Here is an 18,681-nt window from a genome sequence, read left to right on the forward strand (position 1 = left end):
TTTTATTTTTCATTTAAATTCGAATTGAAATCATTTTATATAATAAAAATCCAACTTTTTTTTCTTCATTAAATCGATTGATTTAGTCTAATGCAGCGCCATTTGGGTGATTGTGGCGAAATGGTTCAGGTAGCGCTATCAGTCGCACTCTCTAACACACATACACACACACATAGACAAATATCGGATATAAGATGTAGAAACCGCTTGCTGCATGTACTAACACAAATGTATTATGTCGCGTGTTTGACATAAAAACGGTTCGCTGACAATTGATGATGGCAGCACATGACGGCGAATTCAAACAGATTGAGTTTGAAAATTGTCAGTTTGTCGTCAAACGATTTAATAGTACATTGTGCATTGTTTTTTTTTTTGTACATTGGGGAGTGTTGCATTTTTTTTGTTATTTTCGTCGTTGGTGCACACATAATTGCACAATGTTTTCATTTTTGAGCGAAAATTTATCATAAATGATGAATTCATTGTGTGTAGCAGTGAATTTTCAATTTAATTTGTGATACAAAGAAAGTTGTTGTTTTTGTGAATTATCAATGTTGGTCTCCATTCAACTCGTCAGTTAAAATCTTTTGTGTTTGCGATACAAGTTTGTGTTTAGGTCCAAGTCCAATGAAATAATAAAATTTTATGCTTTCTACAATATATCAATAGATAAATTAAAAAAAAAACAGTGTTAAATGAATTTCATGTAAATTTAAACGTTTGATAAAGAAAAAAAAAGAAATAAAAATGGATAAGGAAATTGCGGATCGTTTACGAAATGAAAATCCCGAGCAATTTCAAACGTTAGTTCGTATGCATTTGTCGTTTGAATTAGATCTCAGCACAGATCCAGTTGAGTGAGTGTTCAACCAAGCAATTGCAATTTTGCAATTTTCTGCATATTAATTTTAATTTTTCTTTTTTGTTGTTAACATATGTTTTCACAATGCAATGTTTTCGTTTATCCGTTGCAGAAATGATACCCAACAAACAAGTTAGTAACGTTTTTTTTATTCATTTTAACGTTGAATAATGTAACGCTTTTTCCCAAATTGGAGGTGAAATTGACCAAACTTCACCCACTTCCATCGTTGAATTAGAATGAAATTCAGGTGATATTTATCTGTGCGCCAAACCCTAATTAAATTTATTTTTTTTGAATAATATTAGAATATTTGCATATAAATCAACATCAATATTAATGTAAAAATCATATAAAATTTTCTTTTAATCTTGTGTATGCGTATCTGTAAACATAACCTCATGTTCGGTAAGTCCATTACGCAAATTGCCATACTACTAGAAAAAGGTTCCCAATACATCGAAATATTGTTCAAATATATAAGAGAGACTCTGTCATAATAAAATCAACTAAGGATAACGTGGAAATATTTTGGTTGGTATTGGTTATTATTAGTTGACAGTTTTTACAGCGAGCTGACGACTCTAAATATTGGCATCGAATGCATCAGAGTTAGCTGAGATTTCAACGAAGTAAGTCGCATCACAAGAACTCACTGTGGTTGTCATTTTGTGTGTTTCAGTGCATAACTGTGTTTTGTATATCAACAACTTTGATTGTTTATTTCTCTCATTAGATTTGTTCTAATGAATTCTTGAAGTGTTTTTCCGCTCTTTTGCTGTGACAATTACAGTGATTTTGGTAAGTACTCAAAAAACATGAATTTTTCTAGATTTTTTTTATGATCAATAATTTACATTGTTTGTCGTATGAATTCCACAATCGAATGCTAATCATATTAGTTATTGTTCAGTTGTTTTTTTTTTCGATAAATTTCTTGAATACAATTGCATTTGATACAGCATTTTTTTGCTATGATTGTGTTGTTGAGTACAAAATAAAAATGATTTTTTCTTAATTTTCATTAGAATCACAATCATAGCTGGGCAGACTGAAAAATTCAGGGGGGGGATTGGGGGGGCTATTTTCTCAAAAACTCCTAGCAAAATAGAAAAATTTCATCTATGATCCAAAAACCCTAGCAAAATGAGAAAAAATCTATCCAAAATCATGAATTTTGTAAAGGGGTAACGCAAAAATTTGATGATTTTGTAAAGGGGCAACGCCAAAATTTGATGTCTCAAGAGGGGGTAATCCCCCCCATCCCCCCCTGTCTGCCCAGCTATGATCACAATGGAAAAAAGGCAATTTTTGGCGGTGTTCCAAGAAAGAAAGCAAAATGAGAAGAAAAGGCAAAGAAGGAAGAAAATTTCGAAATTCGACAAAAAAATTATCAGCCAACTCAATATTCAGAGATGAATATGCAAAGTACCTCGTCGATCACTTTTATGGCAAATGATAGCAACAAAAATATCGTATCTGGTATCACTCTCATTGCTGTTTAAAGTCAACGAGGCGTTTGATATCGATGATCGCGATTATTTTATGAAAACTGATGGAAAACATGAAACTCGTCAAATTTTCACCGCTGTGAAATATTCGCAAAATACGTACATTCAATGCATGATTCGTAAAATATTGGAATTTGGTTGACATATTGAGTCGTATTTTGCGAATACTCTGCGAATGTTCTCGTAACATATGAATATTACTCCAAAACCATCGAATAATATATATTCGCGAATAGATAATTTCCCCTAGAAAAAAAGCAAATGTTGTTCCGGTACAGGTAAGCAATCAATGATCAACCAGCATCAACCAATTGAAGAAAAGAAAACATGTTAACTAAAATAGTTATTACCAAAGCTTGTATTTTTTGTCTTTGATTTGTATATAATATCTGAGATATTATGTATAAAGTATCCCATGGTAAGTATAATTTTACCAACTAATTGATTACAATTATTATTGGTGTTGATTCATTGTTATAAATAAATTTAATTCGAGTGTAGCGCACATTTAATGATGGAAATTGGGTAAATCTCTTACGATCAATTTTAAGTCTATATTAACATATTGATTTCAATTCATAGGGAATTTTATACATAACTCTTTTTGTCTCTTTTTTTCATTCTATTGTGACGTTAAATTTGACTGAAACAACACACAACTGCAACCCCGCATTCGACCATCAATATATAACCGATTTTGCCCCAACAATTGTTTAGTGGGTAGCGTTGCCAGTGTAAAACTGCGATCGAAGAAATTGTTTGCTTTTCCAAAAAAATCGAAACAATTGCATTCCACGTCAAAGAGTCAACCATTCAATGTTGTCGATTCACTTACACCCGTTGGCATTGAGCAGATCAAACAAATGATACGCTTTTTAATGGAGAGCCAAAGTATGTTTTAGCTTTAGAAGAAGAAAAAATTCCCCAAAATTGAGTTAATTTGATTGGAATGCGTGTATTTTACATTTTTTTAGATATAATTCAAGAGGGTATTTTCCGACGGACTGGTTCAGTGGCACGTCAAAATGAGCTGCGGCGTCGCCTCAATGAACAGACAACATTGGATTTTAGCAATGGCGTGTATACGGTTCACGATTGTGCCAGTGTTTTAAAGTCGATCATTGCCGATTTACCGGAACCACTTTTAACCGATCACTTTTATGCGGTTCATTGTCAAATTGCCGAACTCTACAATAGCAATCAAATTGAACACAATCAAATGAAAGAGACTCGGCTCTTGCATTCAATTCAATTGCTATTGCTATTGCTTCCATTGGAAAATCGTTCACTATTTTATGACATCATAAATATGTTGAATGAAACCACAAAATATGAATCGAGCAATAAAATGTCTTCCGAAAGTCTGGCCACATTGTTTACACCACATTTGATATGTCCACGAAAATTGACACCAGAAGCATTGCATGCGGTATCACAAAATATGTCGGGCCTAGTAAGTTTTATGATTGGAAAAGGTGATGAATTGCAATGCATACCACCAAAACTATCCACCGACATACGAGCATATTTGGTGGAACAAAGACGTAAAAAGGTGCTATCGCCTGAATTGCAAATACTTGATGAATCGGTTACGTCCGATTCAACGGCAAATACCGTATACACATTTGTGGATCGTGAAAAAACGGCCGAAGCTCATAATTCAAATTCAACGGATACTGCATTGGCACAATTATATGCGCACATACAATCATTACCCGATGATCGAAAGAAACGAAAGCTAATCAAACAATTTAATAAGGAAAATGGACAGGGAACGCCATTGCAACAGCAAATGTTGATGCGATTGAAAAAGGGAAATGTGGCCTCACCACGACCCAATAAATCACTTAGTGGTTCAATAAAAAAGCACATCTTTCATTCGGCACTTGGTTCAAAGACACCAAAACGTGGATCGATGACCGTTTCTACGCCAAGTTTGCCAGGAATGAGCGTAAGTCTACATTTTGACGTCTATTCACCGAATATTCATTTTTAATACGATATTTTTTTGTTTTGTTCGATAATAACCATAGACTCCGGTTAGTAGAAGAGGGCTCGATTCGACGCCAAAATCTCAATCAACATTCCATACGCCAATCGGACACCGATTGAATGCAACCCGTACAGAGACTTTATCGTCGTCACTAGAAACACCGAAATCAGCCATGAAAAATAGTAAATACGAAAGCAAAAGTACCGAAACACTTGACAAAATAGCAATAGATGGTGATAGCGAGATAACTGAAAACAAAAGTGAACGAAAAGAAATGGCAAAAATTAAATTCGCGCAAGGTGCCGATAATCACAACGATCAACATTATCACACGCCAATTTCATTTAAAATGAGTAAATTTATAATGTGCTTCAAGTCAGAGCCGGATTTGAGCCGTGTCCAAGATGGCATCGAAACAGCACCAATACTAAATCGTGGGCGTTTCATTGCAAAGAAATTACTTAGCGGAGTTAGCATGATCAATTTGCGTAGACCATTTGTGAATTCAAATGAAAAGGCAGCTACTAGAACCAAACCAATAATAAATGACGAGAGCAGCAATGACAATGCTGAAAATATGTCGAAAAAACTAGGTGATGAAATTGAAACGAACAAAATGTCAATCGCTGAACCACAAGCGTGCTTTGTCAATGAAAATAAAATTGATGACGACGACGAAGATTTCGTTGATGACGAAGAAGTTGATCGAGAATACGATGATAGCGTTGACAAGGAGAATCAATCACCACTACATTATAAGACAATTGAATACATTTCAAAACTCAATCCGCCACCGCCATTGGCGGTGGCAATTAACTGTGGCGCTCCTCTGTCGGATTCAATTACAAATGATTCGGTGTCACCAATTACCAAATCAACACATCGCATGTCGAAAGCAATGCAGGTAAGAAATGACAATCGGTTAATGTCCAAAACACCGAACATGTAATAATAACTAATTGAGCTAATAATTTAATTTAAATTTCCGTTCTTTGTCTTTTTTTTACTCACAAAAGGAATCTATAATGACGCCTAGATCACGCAAGCCAGTCATCATTATTGGTGCAATGCGTGGTTTGACATCGGACAATTATCATCAAAATTTCATCAACTTCGAAATGGATGAAGTCGAGAATAGTTTTGACTGTGAAAATACAACACATGATAGACTCGACTCATCATTGCAGAGATCGAAAAGTGAAAGCAGTCTTCAATTGCGATCACCAATTGAGATAAAATCAGTCTTGGTTCAACCCAGCACTCTTGAAGAACAACGAACAGTAACCAAATCCAATTCAGACGAAACATTGTCTACGCCATTCAGGTGCGAATTTACTCAATTTTAAAAACGCAAAATATCTTATTCCTAAATGAATAATTGTTCCTTATTTTGCAGAAAATATATGTTTAGTCGCAGTTTGTTAATGACAACACCTGTTGATTCATCGTTTTCGAGCCAATCGGATGACTTTGAAAATCTGAATGACTCGGAAATGAGCGAGAGTTTGATTTACTGTTTGAATGGAAATGAGCCAAACGATGTTGGCTTGCCCAATATAAACGATCCAGTTACACCACGATCGACGAATAGAATTTTCCCCAGTGGTAGCAGTGTCTCTTTCAAAAGACCACTGAAAAATGATGATGATTTAGGCAAAAATTCATTATCAGATCCAGTATATGGTGAATATAGTTGCATTAATGCGAAGAAAAATCACTTGGAATTGGACGAAACTGCTTTATAGGTGAATTTCACAATGGAATTCACAAATTTTTAGAGAAAACAAAATCAAATATAACTAACAAATTTATGAATCAAATGAGAAGCAGAAAATTATCGCGAAATATTACTAAATCTTAATATATACTATGAGCACACAACCAATCATATATAATTTGCACGGAACTGCATGGTCATATGCACAGTGTGCATGCCTTGAATGTATTTTACTCTTTAAATGGTGTAGGAAACTAAACTAAAAAAACGATTTATTTTAAATTTCAAGTCTTTATTTTATATCATACAAATCCTTTTAAATAACATTTTATCCAGAAATGTTTTTGTAAAAACGATGACATCATTTTAAATAATTGAAAGAGAAAAACAAAATAATTTTTTAGTTAATAATCACAAATCATAATCAAAAATTTTGTTAGAGATAGCAAACTGAAAAATAAAAATAAATAAATAGAAATGGACACAAAATCATTTTAAATCATTTCCAACAATGACGCCATTGTGGACATAACGCATTCGCGCTATTTTCTTATTGATATGTAAATAGAAAATTATCTATCTAGAACTAATGTATGGTTTGTACAAGTTTTGTAATTATCCCCAACTTCAGAAACTATGAGAATAAAATAAAGTCGTTGAAGATCTAAAATCACTCAAGAGATCACATAAAAACTTCAACATAAACTGAGATTAAAAAAAAACCAAAATCAAAATGTTAGTAAAAAATGAATGAGAAAAATATCAATTCTAAGGTATTTTTGCATGCTGATTCTGAATTTTGGGGTGTCAGGTCAAAAAATCACACATTGGGGGGTTTTTGACCCCCGACTTCCTTATGGGGTGGAGGACTTTGAGGGCAGGGGTCCTAAAAAATTTCTATCGTCATTCTGAACAACTTTGTAGTACTTTTTTTTTTTTGATCGAATGAAGTTTTGCAAAATGGGGGGAGGAAAATAGAATTATAGTTAGATATACCCTCTGATCAAAAAGTTCTCGGAAATTGTAAAAAAACACACTCGAATACATTTTTAATGCAAATATTTATTGTCACCTTAAAAATAACTACCATTAGAATTAACACATGCTTCCCAACGTTTGATCCATTCATCCATGCACTTGGCATAGGCCGGCGCTAGGGGCCTTTTTCGATTTTTGTTTAATGTTTTCAATTGTGTCCAAATGCTTACCCCTCAGTGGCAATTTGAGTCTGGAGAAAAGAAAAAAGTCACACGGAGCCATATCTGGCGAATACGGTGCTTGAGCAATGACTTTGGTTTGATATTTTGCCAAGAATTCACAAACAACGAGAGCCGTATGGGATGGCGCGTTATCGTGATGCAAAATCCATGAGTTTTCGGCCCACAATTCTCGTCTTTTCAAGCGAATTTTCTCGCGCAAACGCTTCATAACAGCCAGATAATACTCTTTATTGGTTTGATAGCACGATTTTCTTCACTTTTTCGACTTTTTTCTCGGTTACAGAAGTTGATGGTCGACCAGAACGAGGCTTGTCTTCAAAGGTCTCTCGCCCCTCCTTGAAAGCTTTGTACCAATCGTATGCTGTTGTTTTCTTGATTGAAATATCCCCAAAGACTTTCTGTATCATTTTTAATGTATCCGCACAAGAAATTTCATTCAAAACACAAAATTTCAAACACAATCTTTGTTCAGTTAATTTATCCATTGTAAAAAATCGAAAAACGCACTCGGATTGACCAAAACAAACCGCTGTCAAACACATACTAGCTAACATATTGCGCACAATTTTTGCACATATATCGAGGTCGATACTACCAACCTAACAAAAAAATAAATTTGATCATACGCGAACCGCGCTCGATTTAATTCGCGATTTCCGAGTACTTTTTGATCAGAGGGTAGATAAAAATTTTCTACTTTTAACCCCCATCATACCAAAGGGTTTTTCGAAATTCCCACCCCCTGTATATTCTATAAATAGTAATTAATAATATAATATGTTTCGAAAGAGCGGACAATTTGTTAAGGTGTATAGTTAGTCCAAAATTGAGGTAAAACTCAAAATTGCGTTTGTATTTCGAATGCAGTATAAAATTTGTACTTGCAAGTGTGCTAACATATGTTAAGAAAATATTGAGACTAAATTCAGACGTCCTCCGTTTGAACAAAAAACACACAACATTAAATTCTTTTTTATTGGTATAAACCTTTATTCATGGGCTATCGAATAGCACATTTGCATTACACTGAATGGACCATTGTCTTCGATTTTACGGGGGTTTAATTTTTTTTTGTCAAAAACACTAGTAAATCGAAAGAAAATTCTATCCAAAAGTCCATTCTATCTAGTGTAACTTCCATTTCATTTGTGAAAAATTGAAGAGCATAAGATGTTTTCAATTTTCAAAGTTCCTAAACGTATTGAGAAGCTATGGCGAGTGAAGCGAGCCAATTTTTTAAAGATTATTTGGGAGAAAATAACATAGATCGCTGTGATGGAGATACCTGGAGACAAAGTTCGAAAAATAAACTTGAATAAATTCAACTTTTTCACAATCAAGTCACCAAAATCGCTCCAGAGAATGTTTGTTTCGAAAATTGAGTTAAAATTGAAAATTCAAGATTTTTTCGGCCAGAATAATTTCCATGAAATGAAAACAAATCATAGTGTTTGATTCGTGTGCTGTGTGTAACACCGAGTAGGAATATCATACCCTACTATTCTTTTGTACATTCTAATGTGAGTACGAGAGAGATGTAGAAAATAACGCACAAGATGCATAAACGCATTCATAGCTCAAACCTAATGTCTGTTGGGGATTTGATTTTTTTACGTTTTCAGAATTAAAAGGTCAAATAGGTTTTTTTGTGTCCATTGACGCCAGAAATAAGATACCGGTATAATTTTTGTTTTCATATTACCAGTAGGTAGCGCAAGAGCTACATTGGTCACCATGTGGATTTCTTCGGAAAATGAGATTTAAAATTACACCGGTATCTTATTTCTGGCGTCGACCTGAAAATTGATTTAAAATCCCAATAACACATTCACGGGTTGTTTTGCGAGCGTAGCGAGCATAATTTCTTTTTCAAGCATATATGGAGTTTCTCCATATCTTTTCTCCAAGACTTCATTTTATCTAGTGTAAATCGATTTCATTTCGGGGGGATTTGAACCCCAAACCCCCCTACTTTACGCCACTGCCGGCTCAAATGGTGTGTCTCAATTCTATCGAACTGAAAATGGTTCATGTAAAATAAGAAGAAAAAGTTGACAAAAAGATCTGTTACTAAAAGGTGAGCCAAATTACAATGAAATGGAAGATGCGTGTACGCAATAGAACCTTTATATTACATCATGATTTTTAAGCATGTACAAAAGGTAAAATAAAACATTTATTACTCTCGCACACATTCAAATACAATAATACACACGTTGCCTTAAAACATTCGGCGAAAAACGCCAAAACAGACAAAAAACTCAACTACACAACTGAGCAGAATAGAACGTTAGAAAAGAACTCCAGCGTCTTACAGAATACACACACACACACACACACACCAATTTGGTCTCACACACAAATTTGGTATGTATACATGCCTATATACATGTACAATGTGATCTCAACTCCAGCTGAAATAGCAATCGGTTTTACAATACTTTTTTTTCTAAAGTGAGGAGCAACATCATTGACAATTACAGTCCATCAGTGGGTTATTTCCAGTTTATTATACCTTTCTGTATGGTCGATCGTAGTGCTTGTTTTTCTATCTCCGTCATTTTACTGTATTTCGCCACGATTCATGCTAATCGCGTATTGTTGTGATGGTAAACGCATGGTAACGTTGAGCACGTTGCAATATTCAACTCATTCCATATACTCGTTTCAGTTACGCTAGCAAAACCACATTGTTCCGTTCTCGGCTTTTAAATATTGATATCACTCATAATTTTTGTCAGTTCTGCAACACAATTCAAATTCTAATTTATATTTTAGGTCTTTAAGTAAATGAATCACTTTTCATATACGGTGCTCAATCAGTTTTATGGAAATACTAAAAGTCAGCAAAAAAATCAATCGACATTGTGTGTCAACCGGCAGATAATTACCGGATTTGGTGATATGATTTGATAAATTCTAATTTATTTATTTGACCGTCAATTGTATTGTGTACTGTTGTGTTTAATCCATCGTGTGTAAATAAGTGCTATATGTGGAATATTGGATAATGCAAGATAGCACCAAATTCAAACCATTTTCATCAAAATTGTCAGGTATGAATGAATTTAGTTAGATAATATTTTTTGCTCCAGTACAAATGCTAATATGACGTTGAGTTTGATTCAATTGCGAGTCAGCGCCTTTTCTTTATCAAAACAGTCTGATCGACTGATGAAATCGCATTTTTCATCGCATTTTTCAATCGCATTCCCTGTGCGAAATATATTTCGCATACAATTACAATTTTATAAATAGTATTTAACACTTTCTTTTTTTTTACACATCAATGGTGAACAGAAACTGTTTATATGTAATATTGATAAAGCAAACAAACAAAAAACAGTTATTTAATGCGAATGCAAGCATTTTTTTAATTCATTTTTACCGAAATTTCAGAATTCGAAACAGCAGTTCTTTTTTGTTTTAATTAAAGAAAATATTAATTCAAATTGTAAAATATGTGTACAAGCATGTGTAGAAATCGTTTTTAAACACACATTACACATATTCAAGAGCATAGGCATTGCGACACATACCGAATGTTCTCACTTCATCTACGTTTCTCTCTGATCGCCAATATTTGAGATGCGATAAAAAGTCAGTGCTCCGAATTATCTGGTGTAACAGAATGAAACTAAGACATACAAATAGTATTTTTTGAGTGATACGCGAGAGTGTATTGTATTTACTATTTAATAAATATTCGTGTGGTTGCTGGAAAAGCAAAAGAGCTTTATTTAGATGATTCCACCAGTAAATCCACAAACTGACGTTGACATTCTTTAAATTATCGTATTAAAAATGAAAAGAGCCCACTTTTTTCTTCTCTGAGTGCGCGACAAATGTTTATTTTGTTCAAAATGTGTAGATTTATATACGATAATGTCTTCAGTTGGATTTGAACTTTAGTGTCAAATGATTGTCTTCAATACGATTTGGTGATCGTATACGATAAATGAATGAAAGGAGTATGAATTAAACGGAATAAAATTGTCAAAAATAGTTCTTTATTTCTTAATTTTTTTTTTTTAATTCCTTGTAAATTTCTCATTAAAAAATAAGTTTGTGTAATTTTCATGTTTAATGAAATTTGGTGTTTGTTGAATTCAACAGACTAGAAAATTAAATCAAAGGAAAGGTCATTTCAATCCTAATTAGCTACTTCTTGACCAAACAAAACATTTGAAATTGTCGTTTAAATCTCAATTTATATTCGGTATACGCTGATTCGAAGTATTCCTGTATATCTTTGTTATCATTATATAGTACGCTGAAATTTATGCTAAAAGTTCATATGATACGTTGATAATTACAACAGCAAGTCCATACAAAAATAATTTCATATTGCTCCTTTATTTTTATCGGGATTAGAGCTCACTTTTATCCTCATCCGTTTAATTAACCGTTCATTGGCGATAGGTTGTGATCTTACCAGGAATCAACACATCAAGCATACACTTTAGCACTTAACCTCTCGAAAAATGCGTGTGCTTGTGAGTTTTCTTCGAAAAGAATTTCAATTTTCCGATCCAATCCGACCCGTTATATTTGTGCCGGGTATAACTGAGCTTCTGTTGATAATACTGTACATTGTGGTGTTGATTGTTTGATCTAAATACTACTTAAAAGATGTGAAAAAAGCATTCATTAAATGAATACATCTTTGCCGTATGGGATGATCCCAACACATACATACACTTTGAAACAAATGCTAATCGAATAGGCAACTCAATCAAGACAAACTGCACTTTGAATCTTTTTACGTCGTGCTCTCAATCCGAGGTGATCTTATTATCCACACAACTACAGCCATATTATTCATCTCTTCCTGGCGCAACCATATATACTCTTTTGAAAATATGTGAAATACTCTATAATACAACGAAGAAACAGTGACGATGACACCCATTTTGAAGTAGGCATGAAACGCTTAAATCCAAACAAACTGTGAATCCGATGATGATCAAATGTTAAGACGCAAACAAAGTGTTTTATTTATTGGAGCAACAAAAACCTTGCTCCCAGAATCAATCGTATAAATTTGATACACAACACTTCAGATAATTGAATTACTAGAGTGATCAACGAAGGCTAGAAAAAAACAACAAGACAAATTTATTTTGTTTAAAAGGTACCAAGATTCAATCCATGACAATAATAATTTATTTGTTATTAAATGTGTAGCCCAGATACAATCTGCGATCGTTCATGTTTTAATATAATTTTGAAGTTGCTTTCATTGATTATGTATATAAAATATACACAATGAAAACCATCGTAGTTGAAGAATGAAATGTTAAATAAAAACAACGTGTACTTGAATATAAAATATCTCACTATTGTGCAGAAATTGGATAATATTCATTGGATATAGACACTCTTATTTCAATTATTCATGTGTGTGTATGCAAGAAATTGATAGAAAGAGAGACGATTATTCGGTTTAAATATTTAATAAACACTTTTCGCGTCTGATAAGTAATTCGTTGTTGTCAACGTCTTGGTGAAGATTTTTTTTACATATTTTATTAATGCAACCAATCTAATATCTTCACTACAGTTGATCGATTTATAACGCTACAACGTGTATAAAAATCGTATAATTGGACAGCGTGTGAAAATAAATTTATCGATATTATAAGTAGTTAGAGGTGGTGTTCCAATATGGCACGAGTTTCATCATCGGATAGTAATGCGCCACCAAAGACTGGATTTGGTGATTCCGGATCAAAAAAATTGGAACGCTCTGGATCCGAAAATGGTGTACAATTGAAAAAAGAGCTAGGTTTATTGGATGGTGTGGCAATTATTGTTGGCGTCATTATTGGCGCTGGTATTTTTGTATCACCCAAAGGAGTACTCGATCATTCTGGTTCAATTGGGCAAGCAATCATTGTTTGGATTCTTTCGGGTATTTTGAGTATGGTTGGTGCATTATGCTATGCTGAATTAGGTAAGTTTTTATCAACAACCGATGTTTTATTGGACAATTGTCTTATTTATTTTTTGATTGCAATCAAAAGATCAATTCCAAATTTTTTTTTTTTTTAATTTCATATGATTTAGGTACAATGATTCCTCGTTCTGGTGGTGATTATGCTTATATTGGAGTTGCGTTTGGTCCATTGCCAGCATTTTTGTATCTATGGGTGGCTCTATTAATTCTAGTTCCAACGGGAAATGCAATCACAGCCATAACATTTGCACAATATTTATTGCAACCATTTTGGCCGACTTGCGATGCACCAATCGAAGCCGTTCGTATCTTTGCTGCAATTATCACATGTAAGTTTTAATTTTTATTTTCTTGTAGTCATTATTAATTTTCTGATTAAATTTCAGGCGTTTTGACTGTAATCAATTGTTATAATGTTAAGTGGGTGACTCGAGTAACGGATATTTTTACAACGACCAAAATTGCTGCTCTATTGTTGATTGTTGCATATGGTGTGTGGCATTTAATGAAGGGAAATACAGAATATTTTCAAGAGCCAATGAAGGGATCGAAAACCGAACCGGGATATATTGCATTAGCATTTTATAGTGGATTATTTTCGTATTCCGGTTGGAATTATTTAAATTTTGTCACCGAAGAACTAAGAGACCCATACAAGTATGCATTTGTTATTGGATTTTTTTTTTAAGTGTTACGCAACTCATTAGACAATCCTTTAGGAAAATGTATCAAATGCAAGTGGTAACCAAAAAAAATGTGTTTCAATTTTCAGAAATTTGCCACGCGCAATTTGCATCAGTATGCCAGTGGTAACGATTGTGGCAATTCACTTAAAAATTGCTTTTCTATTATTGATTAATTTTTATCGATTCTTTTTCGATTATTTTAAATTAATTCTATTCTTTTCTTTTGTGATTCTCCCCTTAGGTAACGATTGTTTATGTGATAACAAACATCGCGTATTTTGCTACTCTCTCATCGGAAGAAATTTTATCATCTGACGCTGTCGCTGTAAGTTTCAATTATATATATTTTTTATCATTTAAGCCAGCAAAAACTCGTTAATAATTAAATCAATCAAAATGTTGTAGGTGACATTTGCGAATAAGATGATGGGATTTATTGCATGGGTTATGCCATTATTTGTGGCCTGTTCAACGTTTGGATCATTAAATGGTGCGATATTTGCGTCATCTCGTTTATTTTTCGTTGGTGCCCGTAATGGTCATTTGCCGGCTGCCATTTCATTGATCAATATTAATTGTTTGACACCAATACCATCGTTGATACTAATGTGCATTCTTACATTGGTTCTACTATTCATTCGTGATGTATTCGTGCTCATCTATTATGTATCATATGTGGAAGCCCTATTCACATTGATCTCTATATCCGGATTATTATGGATGCGCCGAACGCATCCGAATGCAAAACGGCCAATTCGTGTAAATATATTGGTGCCGTTAACTTATTTGCTTACCTGTAGTTTCCTTGTCATATCATCAATATATCAGTCGCCGGCCGCCGTCGGAATTGCAACGTTAATTACCATGACTGGTATTCCTATGATTCTTTTTCGATTATTTGTCGATTATTTTAAATTAATTAATTTATTTTTCTTTTGTGATTCTCCCCTTAGGTATTCCTATATACTATATAACAATCCATCGTCCTATACCATTTTTAACAAAAGTTTCACATAACATCAATATGTTTTGTGCGAAATTATTTTTGTGTGTTCCCAATCAAGAGAAATTCGATTAACATTTTGGAGAAAATTAATAAAATTGAAGTTAAGTTGAAGTGAGCGCAAAGAAAACATATTAATGTGACGATATTGTGACAATAATAAATATTTTCGAATCAAATAGAATCAACCCATTTCGATGAATGTATTCACAAGTAAATCAAGTGTCAAATGTGTTAACGAATGTCAACCTTTACAAACCAAATGATAAACATTCTTTTTGTAAGTGATAAAGTAATAATAGTTTCATGTTAAATTTTTGAAGATATTTTTTTTAAATTAAAAATTCTCAAATTATTTAAGTGAATTCTCCATTCTATTTTAAAGAGTAGTAATTTAATTTTAAAAATATATAAATTTCACCGAACTTGTACGATCTTATTTTCGGCAGAAAGGCGATTATGAATTTAAATTGAATTAAATCATCGCTCATAATCAGTTATTTCAGTTTAAATCAATTCATTTCCGCTGAACGAAGGCTCATTTTTGAATTTATTCAAAAGACTCATTCATTATCCATTTAGAGAATTTAGAGAAGATTTAGAGAAAGTGCTATTTGCTCATAAGCACACATAGATAACAAACAAAATTTCTCACAAATTAACAAAAAAAAAAAATATCTACGCACGTTCATCGTCTTTGTTAATTCCATGATTCTTGTAATAAAATTCACAAACCAAAATTAAATAATGTCATTTACGTATATTAACTTTTTTATGTACAATTATTGACTTGTTTACATCTACAGAAATAATCATCATCCATTCGAATTGGCTAAAAAAGGTAGTTCTCAAACATTTGAACTAAAGTTCATTTCAAGTAGGTTCTTTTTCTTCCGCTGTACATTTACAGCACACAATGTTCATTTTCTTTGCTAACAAATTCCTCAGTTGCATCACTTTGATGAATCACATCGAGCAGAGGTAAGTCTTCACGTTTTCGTTTTCGTTCACATTTTGGACAGGGCAGCAATGAACTAAGACATTCAGCGTGGAATACAGCACTACAATCATCACACTGTTGAAGAAGAAAATTAAAAAAAACCGTCAAATTCGCTGTGCAAAAAAAAAACACTTTCAAATTAAAGAGATACATACTTTGTACGTGGTATCAATATCGAATGGATAAAGTACTTTGTTGCTTTGACATATCTCACAGATGAATCCTTTTTGACTGCATAAAGGACATTCAAGTATATGTTGACGTCCAAATGCAACCACTTTTCTTAATTGATCGGCCAGAACTCGCTTTGGAATGCGTTGCAGGTCAGCAAATGTATACCGATGAATGTGCTCATATAAATATTCTTTGGTCCATAATTGTTTGCGAAGCTTTTCAATGATTGGCGCACAACATGTAAATAAATATGCCCGTATAAAATTCAACTGTAAAAGAAGAGAATAAAAAATTGTCAAATTCACTGTGCAAAAAGCAACCAATTCAAAGAGGTACTTGTATTCTTAGTGATTGTAGTTCGGCCATTTCGTCAACATATTGATAAATATCTGGATTCAGTATTTTTAAATCAATAAAAGACTGATGTTGAAATTCTTGCAAGAATGCGGCCGCCTTCTGTGAAACTGCATACTTTTTGAAGTCCCAATTGAAAATCACACGAGCTGGAATTTGAAATGCATCTGTTGCCATACATCCGGAACAATAGTATGCACCATTGAAACCACAAACTCTGTAAAAAAATAATATAAAAAGGTCAAATCTTCTTTCAAGACACTGGCAAATCTGTGGGGTTCCAGCCGAAAATCGATTTTATCTGGTGCAAAAGTTCCTTTTACAAAACTGATAAGGGGTTTTCGATTGAAATTGATTACGGGGAGAAAGAGTAAAAATGTTTCCCATCAAATTTTTGTTTAGTAATTTGTAATAAAGTGTTTTGTAAACTGTTTACGTACTGTGTTGTTGTCATGCCAGAGCCACCTACTCCAAGTGGATTACCGCACGATAAGCATGCGAAATTTTGTGAGTCTAATCCCGATTCGCGTGGTATTTTAAATGTTTGTTGCACCATTTCTCGAAGCTCTGGCATGGAAAATTGCATCGCCAAGCTATCACTTTGTACAAATTCAAAATCAACAAAACCGTCTTCGTCCGATTCTTCTGGTTTGCTAGATTTATCAATTGATTTTGATGAGCTCGTTTCGGCGCCATCATTGTTGTTAGAATTCACATTTGTATATGTAATTCCTAATGTACTTTCAAAACGTAACCAAACATCGTTAAAATCAATTTGACGTGTAAAGCATTCGTCACCATCTTGTGCCCGTTTAACACCACGTCGCAACAGTGAGTTGTAACTAAATCGATCAATCGGTGATTTGATCAAACTATTCGATCGACTCAGCGGACGTGACATCGATTGCACGGGTGTTGTTGATTCTTCTTCGTTTGATTTGGCGGCAATTTCAAATTCTTTATCGTCCATTGATGACCAGCCCATTCGTGATACCAATGAATTGCCCATAATAGGTGATGTATTATTGAATGGATTTGTCGATTCTTCGGTTTCAATAACAATTTGTTCATTATCTGTGTTGCTTAACGATATCGATTCTCTATTTTCAGTTTTTGTTTCGTCTTGTTGTCGTGCAATTGTGCTCGTTGATGGTTCTGGTGAGTCTCTTTTTTCTGCCGTTGCCATAGCATCTACTCGGCTGAGTAAAGCACTTAATTTCAAATCATCCTCAATGTCATCGTCAATGCCTTCAAAACAATCGACACCAACATCAACATTTGTTGGTTCTTCAATCGCTTCAACGCTTACATACAGTTTTACAAAAGTCGATTTTCGATTTGGCATCGCCGATTCCAACGGTGAATTGTGAATTGAAGCCGAGAAAAATTCATTTGTTTGCAATGGCCTTGGTATCGGAATATTGCGATCTTCGGCTACAATTTCTCGCATTGGTTTATCGCCTGCAATTTTTGCTGGGGAAACCGATGTATACAAAATGCCTGTATTATTCGCCACATCGATTCCTGACGCAATCGGGTATGTCTGAAGTGATGGTGTATATAAACCGGACAATTGTAATGGTAAATCCGTCCATTGATTCAATAAGCTCGAATTTAATGGTAAATCAAATGATACGCAGGCTTCAAGTCCTCCAATTAAACTTTCGGCCAATTCCATAAAATCGGAATCACGTAAAAATGCTGTGCGTTGATAGTATGGTGCTAGAGCTTGTGAACTTTTGCGCATATTTGAGAAGTAAGAGGAGAGCAAACAGTCGTTGAGCGATTGACGTATCCAACATCGACAATATCCAACTTCAGTATTGATTTGTTGCATTGAATGGATTTGTTCGATTGCAAATTTGTGGGAAAAAACTAACAACGGAGCCCAAAATGTCGGTGATGGACGTCGATTTGCTTCGCTGGCTGCTCCAACTAATATGTTCACCGTTTGCCAAAGAAATGAATCCTTCAATCCGTGCAGAAAAATTGCTTCGATCGTTGCACACAACGATTGGGTGTGATCAGATAGATATAATTGTTCTGTAAATGACAACAACAGAAATGATTAAGATACAACATACCACACGCACCAATATCACTACATACCACACATCTCATCGTTAGCACCCTCTTTTAATTCGTATTGAATCTCTTTTGCATTGTCAGACAGTGTATCAATCAATGATTGTTTTATTT

At 33.9% G+C, this 18,681-nt stretch overlaps 3 protein-coding genes across 9 annotated transcripts in view; 2 read left to right on the forward strand and 1 right to left on the reverse strand.

Annotated features, from left to right (window-relative positions):
- Positions 1-463: 463 nt before the first annotated feature.
- LOC116345492 (rho GTPase-activating protein 6) lies at positions 464-6,462 on the forward strand. Of its 3 annotated transcripts, none has more exons than XM_031774920.1 (7): positions 464-860; positions 978-997; positions 3,094-3,267; positions 3,351-4,327; positions 4,410-5,273; positions 5,386-5,693; positions 5,781-6,462. In XM_031774920.1, the coding sequence occupies exons 1-7, from the start codon at positions 751-753 to the stop codon at positions 6,112-6,114; spliced, it is 2,787 nt and encodes a 928-aa protein (XP_031630780.1). In that variant the 5' UTR covers positions 464-750; the 3' UTR covers positions 6,115-6,462. The 3 variants fall into 3 exon arrangements, with proteins under 3 accessions (XP_031630780.1, XP_031630772.1, XP_031630786.1); XM_031774912.1 differs by having other exon boundaries at positions 466-860; positions 5,766-6,462; XM_031774926.1 differs by lacking the exons at positions 464-860; positions 978-997 and adding exons at positions 1,481-1,497; positions 1,602-1,666 and having other exon boundaries at positions 5,766-6,461.
- A 3,314-nt stretch (positions 6,463-9,776) lies between these two features.
- On the forward strand, positions 9,777-15,699 carry LOC116342764 (Y+L amino acid transporter 2). Of its 5 annotated transcripts, none has more exons than XM_031770519.1 (9): positions 9,777-9,926; positions 10,085-10,362; positions 12,870-13,262; positions 13,376-13,594; positions 13,652-13,922; positions 14,038-14,074; positions 14,193-14,276; positions 14,357-14,822; positions 14,905-15,699. In XM_031770519.1, exons 3-9 carry the CDS (start codon positions 12,974-12,976, stop codon positions 15,027-15,029), a joined length of 1,491 nt encoding a protein of 496 aa, XP_031626379.1. In that variant the 5' UTR covers positions 9,777-9,926; positions 10,085-10,362; positions 12,870-12,973; the 3' UTR covers positions 15,030-15,699. The 5 variants fall into 5 exon arrangements, with proteins under 5 accessions (XP_031626379.1, XP_031626370.1, XP_031626386.1 ...); XM_031770510.1 differs by having other exon boundaries at positions 9,777-9,915; XM_031770526.1 differs by lacking the exon at positions 9,777-9,926 and having other exon boundaries at positions 9,948-10,362; positions 14,905-15,068; positions 15,137-15,699.
- LOC116342758 overlaps positions 15,695-18,681 on the reverse strand; it is a 3,284-nt gene continuing 297 nt past the window's right edge. The window contains exons 2-6 of the mRNA XM_031770488.1: positions 18,592-18,679; positions 16,923-18,525; positions 16,465-16,699; positions 16,110-16,397; positions 15,695-16,029 (exon numbers count right to left, since the gene is read on the reverse strand). Of these exons, the coding sequence (XP_031626348.1) occupies positions 15,859-16,029; positions 16,110-16,397; positions 16,465-16,699; positions 16,923-18,525; positions 18,592-18,679 (2,385 nt within the window). The 3' untranslated portion in view covers positions 15,695-15,858. The remainder of the gene's footprint in view (positions 16,030-16,109; positions 16,398-16,464; positions 16,700-16,922; positions 18,526-18,591; positions 18,680-18,681) is intronic.

Source organism: Contarinia nasturtii, unplaced genomic scaffold (genome assembly GCF_009176525.2).
Source record: "Contarinia nasturtii isolate CC-2019 unplaced genomic scaffold, AAFC_CNas_1.1 Cnas_scaffold_129, whole genome shotgun sequence".
In the NCBI taxonomy this organism is placed as follows: domain Eukaryota; kingdom Metazoa; phylum Arthropoda; class Insecta; order Diptera; family Cecidomyiidae; genus Contarinia; species Contarinia nasturtii.

Coding starts and splice junctions, on each gene's coding strand:
- LOC116345492 (XM_031774912.1), top strand. CDS start 751: ATGGATAAGGAAATTGCGGATCGTTTACGAAATGAAAATCCCGAGCAA. Junction 3,268..3,350: donor CTTTTTAATGGAGAGCCAAA/GTATGTTTTAGC, acceptor ACATTTTTTTAG/ATATAATTCAAGAGGGTATT. Junction 4,328..4,409: donor CAAGTTTGCCAGGAATGAGC/GTAAGTCTACAT, acceptor TAATAACCATAG/ACTCCGGTTAGTAGAAGAGG.
- LOC116342764 (XM_031770519.1), top strand. CDS start 12,974: ATGGCACGAGTTTCATCATCGGATAGTAATGCGCCACCAAAGACTGGA. Junction 13,263..13,375: donor ATTATGCTATGCTGAATTAG/GTAAGTTTTTAT, acceptor CATATGATTTAG/GTACAATGATTCCTCGTTCT. Junction 13,923..14,037: donor GAACTAAGAGACCCATACAA/GTATGCATTTGT, acceptor TTCAATTTTCAG/AAATTTGCCACGCGCAATTT.